General features: G+C 33.4%; 1 protein-coding gene across 5 annotated transcripts in view; it reads right to left on the bottom strand.

Annotated features, from left to right (window-relative positions):
- Nucleotides 1-436: 436 nt before the first annotated feature.
- The window catches only part of EPHA5 (EPH receptor A5), a 325,977-nt gene continuing 312,234 nt past the window's right edge, over nt 437-14,179 (bottom strand). For all 5 annotated transcript variants that reach the window (XM_060147261.1, XM_060147259.1, XM_060147263.1 and 2 more), the window contains 3 exons: nt 12,012-12,205; nt 8,349-8,504; nt 437-542 (listed from right to left, as the gene is read on the bottom strand). In XM_060147261.1, coding sequence (XP_060003244.1) covers nt 437-542; nt 8,349-8,504; nt 12,012-12,205 — 456 coding nt within the window. The remainder of the gene's footprint in view (nt 543-8,348; nt 8,505-12,011; nt 12,206-14,179) is intronic.

Below are 14,179 nucleotides of genomic sequence, written 5' to 3'. Positions count from 1 at the left end.
GCCATGGCCGCTGAGCCTGCGCGTCCGGAGCCTTTGCTCCGCAACGGGAGAGGCCACAACAGTGAGAGAGGCCCGCATAACGCAAAAAAAAAAAAAAAAAAAAAAAAAAAAGGTGCTATATATAGCTATATATTTCATGTATAAAATTTTGTAGAAGTAGTGAGAAGGATTTTGTTGTAATATAAGATAATGTTTAACCTCATGTTCTAATTCCATGCAGGTTATATTTGCTTCATGAAAAATGAAGATATTGAGAGGAAGATAAAGAGATTTTAGTAAAACACTGATCACAAATTCTGTGGCTGAAACAAACGCTTTCTTAAGGTTTAGAAATCACTGAGTTTTCCCTTTTACCCCCTTTTTTGTTAAAATAAATCTCAGGGCTTGTTTACAAAGTGCAGAATCATTCACTTGACGAAGTGACAATTAACTGAAGTTACAATGGCACCATCCTGTTGACCAGCTGCACCTTCATTTCTTGAAGGCTGTTCATAATCTTCTTCTGGTGACCAACAAGAGTCACTCCAAGCCGTCTCAAATCCCTGCATGAAGAAAGCACACATTGGATGTATGTATTGATTCAATTTGTAGCACACCTCAATATTTCACGCTGGCAAAGAGGCAAACATTTTGCAGAAACTAATTAGATTACAGTCCCAATTTAGACATACAGGGTCCAGTTTTCAAAAGCAGGCTCTAAAATTGTACCTGAAAATCTGTTTGCAGCCAAAGATATATTTACAACAAGGAGTGATATATTATACATTTGCCACCCTTTTTGGACATGATTATTTTGGTGGCACAGAACAGTGAAAAAACAAATTTGCACATGCTTACCAATAAATATTTAAATTAATGGGTACAATTTCATTGAACGGTTTTGAAAATATGGACCTATAATATGAACAAGCACTTTTTTTTTTGCTAAAAGAAGTGAGCATAAAATATACTTTAAAAAATTTCATAGCTAAGCAGTTGAAGACCAAACTTTTCAAATGACTCAGTCAGCACAATCATCTTCTATAACAGATATCTTTAGGGGATAATCAGCACTACATTGCTCTTATAACACAAATATTTTATTTTTTACTTGGAACCCAAAGTAGAGGAGCTTTCTTCCTTTATCAAATACATCTAGGCTCTATTGGCATTTAGAGCATTCTGAAGATTACATGCTATCAAGCAGTCTTTTTAACCAAGATGCTTTCATACTGTTTCTTTTAAACAAGCTTATTATTCAAAAGAAAACTACAAATGTTTAGATTCCTAAACTACTAGCATATTTTGGAGCTCAAGGCCAGTGCTCATGGTTTTTAAATGTTATTTCATAGGATATTCAGGAATTCTATTTTCCCAAAATATGCATTTGGCAAATATAATAATTCAGGTACATTTGGTAAATAATAACATTAATTATAAAAAATGAGCATTAACAATTCAAGATTTTTAAATGACAAGGGATGTTTGGTATGTTAGATTTTTTTAGATAATTACTCTATTTAACACATTATGCTAAAAGTAGAATATTTTTGCATTCAGTAAGTGCATCAATTTCAGATTGTCTTAGAATTCTTTAGAATTGGACACAATGACACTAGAATTATTATATGTAAAATTGAATAGTTTTGGAAGATCAAAGAAATCTCTTAATTATCAGAGGATACAAATTGAATAAAAGGGTACTTAACCTCCATGTGTATTACTATTGGAAATAATTATTTATCTAAATAATATCTTAGGTGTCTTTTTCTATTTATGTTTTCTTGATTTCTTATGAGAGTTTTAGCAAATGACAAATAGCTAAAAAAAAAAGAAAAAAGCAATCACTTGGCTAGATAACACAGCCAGTCTTAGCAGAACCGGGACTAAAACCAGGAATCTGACACCAAAGTCCATACTCTTAATTTCTCATTTCTCTGAGATATAATTTTGAGCAAAGAACTTTAAATTACATGTAATTATTTATTCACCTGTAAAATGAGAACTCTGTATATATAACATCAAATATCCAAAATTCTAAAAGAAAGAAGATATCTAATAAAGGAAACCAAACACTTACTTCTTTGACTGAAGCTATGGAAACAATCTATAGAAGTATACTTCATGGCAACTACAGTTATGGGCTGTATAACTAATACTCATGTTTCCACATGTAATTTATGCATCATGAATTGTGAAGACAGGAGAATTCATGGGTGCTCACTACCAAACTTTGGACCTAAGTCAGGAGAAAAGAGTCTAAAATTTCTTAAACTGAAAGCAATCGACCTCTATAGAGAATGTAAATAATTAGTACTTGAAATAAAGTTTAAAACATATGTTTTATCACATGCTTTATAAACCTACAGGTGATTCTGACAAATTCAGATTTGAAAGTACTGATTTAATATATACATACTTAAACTGCACAATTCATATGGCCAACACAATTAATAGGAATGAGGCTTTGAAAATAGCTATTACAGTTAATTCTGAAAGACCTGAAAAAATTTTACAGGTTTTCCTGCTCAAACAGGGTGGACTTTGCATATACAATACCAAAACCTTAATTTGAAGTGTGTATCTATGGCGGGGGGCAAGGGTGTATGCGTGTATGTATTCCATATTCCAACTCTTGGTTGTTTTGTCTAACTCATGAAATCACTAGTTTGACTTATTTTTGTTTCCACTGTCTTAACCTGTTATTATATTATATGTAAGTATAACCTCATTCTCTGCAAATAACCACAAGAAAGACTCTGGTTCAGTGCTTTGGGAATTTAAATTTTTTGTGGCATCTATATCATGCTAAAGAATGAATGTTTTAAGGAATTGTATTGGATTAATACAGTTATAGAGTTTGTGTTTACAGGCAAATAAAACCTGTCCTTCTTCAGAATGTTTCATATATCTAGATTTTAAATTAAATTTGTTTGAATTTTCCCAAGCATAAAATTTTATTTAGGATCATCTTATGATCTGATTATCCCCTAAGATTCATACGGAAGGTCAGACCACTGAAATTCTCTCTCTCCTTCCTCTCTCTCCCTCCATCTCACCTCCCACCTCTACCCCTCCTTCCATGGGATAAACGGAATTATGAGAACACAGCATTGAGTTTTACATACTGCCATAAATTATGTCTTTAATGGAATGCTGTTGTTTTTAAAATCTGATCTGTCATTTCAAAAGCTGTCAAATTAATGTGCAGAGATTTAGAAAGTAGCATTTATAATGCATGCAATATACATTTACCTTTATACAATGTGATTTACAGTTAAAAAGTGGGCAGAAATAAGATTATTAATGCAGTTAAACTTGTTCTCAGCAGGAAAGTAGTTTCTTTAAAAATTCCATTTATTATTTTTCTAATAATACTACAAATGAGAATTAAAAAGGTATTAGAAAAACGTTTCTAATAAAGGCTAAGTAACTTTATTCCAATATTGATAAGTACATTATTTTCTTTTATGTAGTTTTGTCTCACACTTTTGTGATTTCCAACAATTTCCATTTTACTCCTTAAAGTACATATTAAGTGGTCAATTTAACAGTAATAATGTGAGAGAAATTTGATAAAAACTGAAGTATTTTACATTTCATGATGAAGGTGCTGCTCTATTTGCAATGATTTTTGAAAAACTAACTTGAAAATGGTTTAAGATGTATTTTACTACTTCATTTTTCTATATAGGAATTTTTGTAGCAAGGCAAAGTTTTAGGTGTGTCCCCTTTACAAATATTATACTAATTTTTATCATGACCACGTGTAATCTTAAGTAATACCCAAAGCCAATTCTAATGATGATAAACTATATTTCAGCATAGGCCTATGAATCTAAACATGATGAGAATAGTGTTGTTACATAAAAAATGATTTGGATTTTGTCAACAAAGCATGGTTAGTTTTAGAAACGCTGCAAATATAATGAATTGCCATTGTTGTGATGACATTCCAATCTTTTTTTCAAATGTTATTCCATAATATTAAATAATGGAAAACACTGATATTATGGTGCTAAAATGGCAGAATGAAAAATGGAGAATAACGAGAGGTGTTTAGTTGATATTGGAGCCAGCTCTTGATTATTCAGGATGTAGTTCATCCACTTGTAGAGGAAACATTCCCTTACATTCTTCTCCCTTCTGCTTTACACACCTTTTAGCCATATCATTGGTACTTAGCCCCACCAACACTGGCTGGATAGGAGAAGGGAGAAGAGAGTTTAATGAATATTCACTAAATTTCAGTGCTTATTCTTTTTGTCATAGTTTTATTATGCAGTTGTATGTTTGGACTTCTTTGGTTCGCTTAAAAGAATCCTGATAATCATTATATATGTACTGTACAAGATAAATATACATATATATTTGGCAAGAGAGAACTTAACCATGACCTGGTTATGTTTTTCAACGGTTGAGACCTTGTGAGGGTTACACTAGACATTTTAGCTTACTTATGTAGAGCACAGAGGATAGTAAGCACTCCTATGTGTATTTTAGGCATATAATAAATTATGCATAATGATAAGTTAAATTTATTTGAATTAGTGTGCACAAATTTTGGCTCTAGATTTGTGACACTTTCCTTTAAAATATTTTAATATTTTAAGACCCTATTTTAATAAATGATACTAATAGGAATCTCTTCAGCTTACACACAATTGATATAGTATTTAAGTTCATTGGACTTTGCTCATTTTCTGAATAATCAAAAGTTGACAGTACTGGTCTGACAAGTTTAAAAAACAGCTGTAATACTGTCCTTAATTCAAATCTTTGGATTCATTTTGCAACTCACCTCAAGCTCACAATTCCCCCTATCGACCATAACTCACTGCACTTAAACACCATAGTACAGATTGCATCATTACTGCTACAACAATTGTTCTAATATGAGTACTGTTCACAGAACAGCAAAGTTTAGGCACAGTGATCAGCAGACAGAAACATCTAAGGTTGAAAGCCACTTTCATTGAACACATTTTAACTCTAAGATCTTGAAATATTTCATTTCTATTCCACATCAAGCCATATGTGTATGTGCTGGCAAAAACAAAAAACAAAAAACATAAATAAAATTAAACCTTTATGAAGGAAATTTTCACCAAAGTATGTGGTTCTGAAAAACTGTAATTGTTTACTCTTCCTTATTCTAAACCCACCATGAGAACAAATTTAATGGCACAAATTATAGCACATTTTTCTTATGTAGGTATATGGCAGTTTGATCTTTTGCTTTATATTAATTAATTTTATTTTTTTTCTAAGCATTTATTACAGGTATGAATATTTCTTCCATTTCTCAGTTTCTATTATACTCTGGCAATAATACTGACACTAATATTTTATTTTTATTTTATTTTATTTTATTTTTTTTGCTGTACGCGGGCCTCTCACTGTTGTGGCCTCTCCCGCTGCAGAGCACAGGCTCTGGACGCGCAGGCTCAGCGGCCATGGCTCACAGGCCCAGCTGCTCCGCGGCATGTGGGATCTTCCCGGACCAGGGCACGAACCTGTGTCCCCTGCATCGGCAGGAGGACTCTCAACCACTGCGCCACCAGGGAAGCCCAATATTTTATTTTATTATAGTATTATACAGGCTACATAAAATTATTGTTTAGATATAGGCAAAGACTATGTATATATAAATCATTAAGTAGTTAAGAGTTTGTCTTTACTGATATCCCAGTTCCTTTGCCATAGTCTTTAATAATGACTGACTTTTTTTGGTGAAAGGCTAGCAAAATGCATAGATAATTTTGTTTCTTATATTTCTGACCAAACAAGTAACTGATTACCCACTCTTTTGTGAGTTATTTAACATAATATTTTGATAAATATGTTCTTACTAATAGGAAAAAAATATGCTCAAAAACACAATAAACAGGACTTCCCTGGTGGTGCAGTGGTTAAGAATCCACCTGCCAATGCAGGAGACATGGGTTCAATCCCTGGTCTTGGAAGATCCCACATGCCACGGAGCAACTAAGCCCATGTGCCACAACTACTAAGCCTGCACTCTAGAGCCCTCAAGCCACAACTACTGAGCCCGTGTGCCACAACTACTGAAGCCCTTGTGCCTAGAGCCCATGCTCCGCAACAAGAGAAGCCACCGCAATGAGAAGCCCGCACACCACAATGAAGAGTAGCCCCTGCTCGCCGCAACTAGAGGAAGCCCACGCGCAGCAATGAAGACCCAACTTGGCCAAAAATAACTAAATAAAAAATAAATAAATTTATTAAAAAAAAATCAGTCCTCCAATTCAAATATTTTAAAAAAACAAACAAAAAACCCCACAGTAAACAAGATGACATGTATTTAAAAGGTGTTGGACTCTCCAATAAATCAGCTTCACTGAGGTTAAGGTTGGCTGGCTCAGTTCCTAGTAAGGAATGTGTTATTATGGTCCCAAGCAATTGACACATGGTGACCAACATTCTCTGAACAGGAAGATGTTGGTAAGTCTCTTAATTTCACCTTACTCTTCTGGTCAGAGTAAATAAATTAAAACATAAAATATCTGACAGGAGGCAATATAACAGGAGGCAACAAGCTACCAAAGTAACAAAGAGAGAAGAAATTGAACCAAGTAGAGAAGAACTGACCAGACAAAAATACTGCAAAAGAGAAATGAGTTGCAGACCATCATAAGATGATAGAAGAAGCTATTAGGGCTTGAAAGAAAACATACAAAATGAGAGAGTTTAGAGATAGAAGGAAAAATAGGAAAGTAAAGAGAAAGGAATTAAAAGAAATAAGAAAAAGTGAAACCATAATTCTAAAACACTCAACATATTTACAGTATTTGGGGGCCCCAAAGAAAGTAAAACAGAGGTAGTTAATGCAAAAGCCATTACTGGTGATTATAACTATTCTCTGAAGGGAGAAACAAAAAAAGTAGTGGATATAAATATATACATGTATATGTGCTATTTTAATAAAAAAAGAGACATCATTTAATGCAAATAGTTTTATTATATATTTACAAGTAATCTGACATCGGGTAGAAGAAATACCTACAGTATCATTTTAATATAAAATGACAAATGACTTTAATAAATTAAAATGACCATTTTTACAGAAAAATTAAAGAGCAGTCATGTAAAAATAGTTTTAAATTATCAGTAAAATTTTCCATTTATTATTTTAAGTATAGCACAGATGAGTTTTTTGAGTGTCCAAAGAAATAATGGGCAAAGTATATGTGTCATCAAATATATATGATTTAGTGGTGATGGTGAAAATGAGATTCAATAAATTAAGATAGCCAGCTGAGTGGTGATTTTAGGTCCTTTTAGCTATAGTTATGGAGAAGAGAAATGCTGAGAGAATATGACATTAATTGGTGATAAATGATGGTACCCTGTTACCTTTTTGTGGATGGGCAGTGAATTCAATGAACCAGAGAATGCCAGAATAGAAATGGTGAGAGCCAAGCATTCAGTGTTCATATTATGTGAAGTAATGGAAGGAGGTCTGTGGTTTAGTGCTTTAGAAGGTTCTACCATGTTTTAAACCTTACAACAATATTTTAACCTTTGAATTTGTAGGTAATTTGAACTAAGTTATCATTTTATTCACAGGTTAAAACATCATTCGTGTTAATGTAATCTAGATGTAACCACCATAACAACAGTTAATTTTCACAAATAACAAATATTAGGTTAAAGTAATTACACATACAGAGTATATAATAAGATACAAACAACTTACAAGAATTCAATATTTAACTCTAGTGATTTTTATTTAATAAGATTTGATAAACTTTATCTTAAACGTGCAAACAGAAAAGGGCACAATTGGTTCCACTGAGATTGTACCAAATAACAAATCAGAGGCAGGATCTAATATATCCTTGGATTGCAAGAATATAATATGCACCACTTAGAGAGTAAACAAGATTCCTGCCTGGGAAGCTTTGCTTAAGGTGATGTTACCTGGGTATTCATCAGAGCCAAAATTTAAGAGTATGTTTTGTTGTTATTTAGGGCTAGCCACACCAATTGTGCTTACAGTTTGTTTTGTTTTGTATTTACATTCATATAACATAGGTATCAGTATAAAAACTGTCAAGAAAACATCTTTTCCACAACACAAAGTACCAGTATTTTGCCAAGGAGATGTTATTCCAATTATTCAAATATGCAAATGTTATTTGTTTGAAGTAAAGAAGCAAAGATACTGGCCACAAGTAGCATTAACCATGCAGTTGTTAACAATACAGGCTAAAAATGAAGAGGCTTCTTTGAAAGCTGCCATACATGGACAAAGGTTAACTGATTTCCCTTGACCTCATCCAGATTGGTTTCTGAACAATTTTTCTCGCCCCAGCAATTATGTAAAAATTATCAGAAAAATTACTCACTCCAAGGTCACCTGAGCCACAGCGTCCATTGAACTGTATCCATTTTCCATGAAAATCTCTGTATATCGGCCCATTTTGATTGCTTCTAGCCATTCACCTACTGATCTGTAGGCCCCAGACCCCAGTGAGCCATGTTCTGCTAACAAATTAGGTACTCTAAAACACATAAAACACAAATATTAAAAGTAACATTTAAACTCTTTTGTAACAAATTATATTGTAATATTAGCTCATAATCAATGGATCTTTGAGTCTATAAGTATATTTATAATAGAAAAATATACAAATGCTAACAAGGAAGAAAGTAATTCAAAATACAGAACACAAAACAATCTGCTCAGATTTTTTCTATTGATAGTTAATGATGACTTATAATGGCTTGATATGTACATTAGCTAAAAATTCCGTGTAGTAATTTAGATGTATTTACTTCCTAAAGCTGTTTTGTTTGTAAAAATAATATAGAAAATGCTACCGAATAGAGATATGCAGGATAATTTGTGTAAAGCCAATTGCTTCTAGACTTCACTAGAGAAACTCATGCTCATTTAAGCTACTTTCCCAGGAGACCAGAAGTTAGTTATCCTTTATATTATGCTCTTACATATACAGGGGTGCTTGTTAATTCACCTAATTACTGGTTAATTCCAGTAGTGGAACTGGAAAGCAAAATGTAACCCCCAATACATAAGAAAACTGAATAGAATTAATCAAACCATGTGATGCTCTTAACTATACTAAATTTATACACTTTGGCCAATAATATATGATATGATAATGATGATGAGGAAGATGATGATTTCTAGAAAGGTATCCTAAGGAAATAATCAGGAAAAATGGCAAAAAGTACATGTGCACATTTTTGCTAATGAAAGTAAACATCAAAAGCAATTTAAATGTCCATCAGTGGGAGTTTACTTAAGTACATTTCAACCATAAGATATAGGACAAATACCTTTCTTACTACTCATGTTCTCTGTACTTTCTCACATCCCATTTACACTTCAACCTACTTCAGTGTAGTTTCTTCCACACCAATTCTATAAAAATTGCTCTGGTTAAGGTGAGCAATGACCTCGATTTTATCAAAATCTGTGAAGATTTTCCAATATGTAAGAGGACTGACCTTTCAGAAACATTCAACAATCACCACTACCACCTCCCTCTTGAAATATTACCTTACCTCAACCTTTTTTGAATCATTGTTCTCTCTTTTGTGGCTACCATAACACTGTATGTGTCTCTTCAATCTCCTTTGCTTGCTTCTTTGTCTGACTTTAAAATTTGGAGGTAGCCAGGACATGGCTCTATATCTTGTCTACTCAGGCTATAACTTTATTCTACTTTAGGCAGTTTTACCCACTTTCATAGCATCTATTTTTCTCCGATTTTCATCTCCTGCCTAAATCTCTCATATATTCATATGCTTACTTCATGTCTCCATTAGTTCCTGGGGTTCTGATCACAACATGTCCAAAGCCACACTACTCATCTTCTCCACATCCAATTCTTCCTGAAGTTCTCGTCTTTATACTCTATGATACAATAGTCTGCACCTTCCTCGTTTTCAGTCCCCTCACAATCTATAATTGTGTGTACTATCCATTCGACTTCCAATATATTGCAAATCTGACCATTTCTATTTAATTTGTCACCACCTTAGTTCAAGACATCATCATGTCTTACCTGCACAAGCACTCTAGCTCATAGTTATTCTGCTAAATTCTACTCTCACTTTCACAATGTTTTTATTTTGTTTATCTCTCTCTCCCTCAACTGTGTGTTGCTCAATGTTGTATAATCAGCACCTAGCCCACAGCATGACACAGAGTAGACACATGAATATTTATTGGATGAATAAGTGGACATTTGGTAGTAATTTGTAGCCATTAAACAGTACAGTCAAAGATTTGTTGAAGATAGAATGGAGTATAGAATCTCGAAGTTGAGATTATAGAAGATTTGCAATTTTTGGTAATAGCAAAGTCTAGAATATGACTATGAAAAAGAGTTCAAGGTGGGCTAGAGACCAAAATCATTGAAGGGGAAAATTTCAAGTATTGAGAGATATTTGAATATCATCTACATGGTTACTCAAATCACCTAGTTTTGTGACATGGGTTGGGATAGAGAGAAAGAGACAGTGAATCAGGAACTAACACCTTCTAGAACCAGGATTTGTAGATGACTGAATAAAGATGGGGTAGTGAGAGATACAGTCCTCCCCCAGTATCTGCAGGGGATTGGTTCCAGGACCCCGCCCTCCACCCCATGGATACCCAAAACTATGGATGCTCAAGTCCCTTATATAAAATGGTGTAGTACAGTCGGCTCTCCACATCTGCACATACAGAGGACCAACTGTATAGTCTTAAGCTAAATCTATTTAAATGAAACCTAGCAAGCTGAATTCTACATAATACATACAAGGAAGTATGAAAGTTCTTTGGAGATTTTAAAGCTGCTCTCAAGCTATAATGATGATGCTGATATAAATTAATACAATTTAGAACATAAAAATATATTTTTATGATTTCCTTTCCTTATATCCATTTGTGACAACTTAACATAACTCAGACAAGTAGATGAGAGAAACACAATATTTTAGATGACAATAAACAATTTAAATGCACTTATTTTGGGAACAACATAAGGAATGATCTCTAAGATGCATTCTCCAGTTGCTACCATAGAAAGTTAATGATGCCTGAACAGAGTTTGAAGATTCATTCCTCATTTATATTAAAAAATGACTTTTTGTCTAGTAAACAAATGTTATACCAGAATCATAGAACTTATGTAACTTTATCAACAAATTGTTTCTCATTTAGTTCATACTATGGGCAGCCAATTCAGTTACCAGCAGGATACCTTTTCTTGTGGAGATAGACAACTGTCTTATATATAGTGAAAATAACAATTGGGTAAATTTTCTAGTACAGAATCAAACTGATTTAATTTTTGAGAGGATAATTTTGTAATTTTTCAGGCAAAAGAGGTAAGAATGCTTTATATAATGTAACATTGTTTAAATGCATTCACATGCATTCAGAAAAGTTTAAAAAATGCTCATTTGTTCACACAAATTTTTTCCACAAGATTACTCATTTATTATTTTTAAGTCCTGTTCATACTGCACAGTAAATGATTATCCAAATATCTGTACTCAACTGGATAAGGAAAAGGAGTTGTTGATATTCATAAAATATGACAGGTGGTGAAATCTATTCTAAGGAAATCAAAGAGTAATTGTTGTTATATATCTCCTGTTTAAAATCATACCAGTGCTTAATTGGCTTTTACCCATCATCTTATAGTCTTATTTTCCCCCATCCAAACCTATGTGGGGTCCAAAGCACCTGAAAATATACATATTTGGGGATTTTTTAAAATGCTACCTGAATCTGGCTATAGTTAACATTTATCTGAAACTGGTAGGTTAGACTATTAGATTAGGTACAGGTGTTTTAAAGTATAATTTAATCATTTATATTTCACTCATTATAAAAGAATAACATTATGCAAAAACCATATTCAAATAAATTAGTGTAATATAGGTTCATAGGCTAGCATGTGTACACAAATAATTTCATTAACTTGATATTTGTGGCATCAATCTGAATTAGCAATATTCAGAAAAACCTCTCCAGACTGGCCTTGTACCTGCTTGATGCATTGACCAGCGTCTTCAAGCTACTTGGGTTACGGATCAGCTTGTCCAACATGTTGACGATTTCATCAAACTTGGGCCTGCTATTTCGGTCTTTCTGCCAGCAATCCAGCATTAATTGGTAGAGAGCAGCAGGACAGTCCATGGGGCTTGGCAGACGGTAGCCTTCCTCTACAGCTTTAATCACCTGTGTAAAGTGAAACAGAACCAGTCCCCCAAAGCCACAAATTTAGTACAGAATAGCTTGAGAAATTTCCTACTGTTCAGTTTGCATCCTTTCTTACTCTTACTCTTGCAGTAACAAGCAGCATAACTGTCTCTAACAACCTTGATTATTCCATTTGCTGCAAAATACAACAAAGAAAAAATATGCTATTGCACAATATAAAAAAAGATAGGCTTTCCTCACATATGGTAAAGAAAATAAATGGTAATCATCTTTACCTAAAATTTTGGTGTAGGGTGATTTGTAAAATTAATTGACATAAAAATAAACAGTTCATCTTTTATTTATCCTCACATTCTGGAATCAAATGGAGATTAACTTTTCTAGTGGCCTCTCTGAAAAGTTAATGTCTTTTTAATGAAAAATTATGTGTAGAACAACATTTTTTAAAGTAATAGAACTGCAATTTTACTTCTAAAGAGACTTTTGGATGGCAAATGATGGATAAGTCAAAGGCTAAATTAGCATAAATGTCTTATGTATCATTTAATAATGTCAAGGTCTGGCTGTTTATTATCATCTACTGATTTCTGTCAGGAATTTGGAATGACTGTTTAGTAGTGCAGGCATTACAAAGATCATTGATTTTAAATGCAGCCACACATATGAGTATCAGTCTAATTGTGAGATTGTTTTATCAAAAACATTCTTAATGTTGCTGCTGCCATCAAAATGTCTAATTCCAGAAGAGTTCTGTCTATGCTACTGAACATAATAATACAACTTTTATTCAATTATTAAAATTTTAACATTTAAATAACCCAAACCAATAATAATGAGCATATTTCTCAAAATCCTATTTGAATAATTTCTTAATGATTAAACTTAATTATATTTTTCAACAAGCACTTTAGATTTGATGTGACAAATGGAAAAAATATGATGATTAGAATAGAATTGTTACCAAGATAATTTTGAAAGATTGTAGAGAAACCAGTCTCTCAATGATAAAGGAAATGATATCTGAACAAAAGTAGTGGCAGATGGAGAGATTTCAGAGACATTTATAACATAAGGGTAGAGGTGAGAGTAGAGAAAGTATTTGAGAGAAAACAAGTTCAAGTCTTTCACATCGGATGGTTGTTGTGATTAATTTTCGGTTAGCACATTCATGGGGGTGGGAAATGCTGACAGGTATAATTTGGGGCTTGTTTTATTTGAGGTGAGTAGGGAACCACAGATGGCAATCTACAGGAATCTGTCTGCAGTACAGGAGATATTTGAGCTGATAATAAATGTGAGGGTCATCAACGCTTGGTCACAGCTTGAAGTAGGGTGTAGTTTATATCTCCCCGGGAAGGCATGAAATAAAGGTTCCTGAGAAGCACCAATAGTTAAATTTGGGCAGAGAAATAAAAAGTACTCAAAGTCTCTAAAAATAAATGGTCAGATAAATAACTGAATAACTATGAGCAAAATACCTGGGAGTCATCTACCACTTTAGTTGACTCAAAAACAATACATCTTTATTATTATTATTTAATTTTATTTTCTGAACATCTTTCTTGGGATATAATTGCTTTACAATGGTGTGTTAGTTTCTGCTTTATAACAAAGTGAATCAGCTATACATATACATATATCCCCATATCTCCTCCGTCTTGCATCTCCCTCCCACCCTCCCTATCCCACCCCTCTAGGTGGTCACAAAGCACTGAGCTGATCTCCCTGTGCTATGTGGCTGCTTCCCACTAGCTCTCTATTTTACATTTGGTAGTGTATATATATGTCCATGCCCCTCAAAAGTTAAAAGGCATAGAGGGAACTTTCCTCAACATAATAAAGGTCATACATGACAAACCCACAGCAAACATCGTTCTCAATGGTGAAAAGCTGAACCTGTTTCCACTAAGATCAGGAACAAGACAAGGTTGCCCACTCTCACCACTATTATTCAACATAGTTTTGGAAGTTTTAGCCACAGCAATCAGAGAA

Source organism: Lagenorhynchus albirostris, chromosome 4 (genome assembly GCF_949774975.1).
Source record: "Lagenorhynchus albirostris chromosome 4, mLagAlb1.1, whole genome shotgun sequence".
Classification (NCBI taxonomy): domain Eukaryota; kingdom Metazoa; phylum Chordata; class Mammalia; order Artiodactyla; family Delphinidae; genus Lagenorhynchus; species Lagenorhynchus albirostris.
Note: the sequence above shows the minus strand (reverse complement) of the source record. Positions and strands in the feature narration are given on the sequence as shown.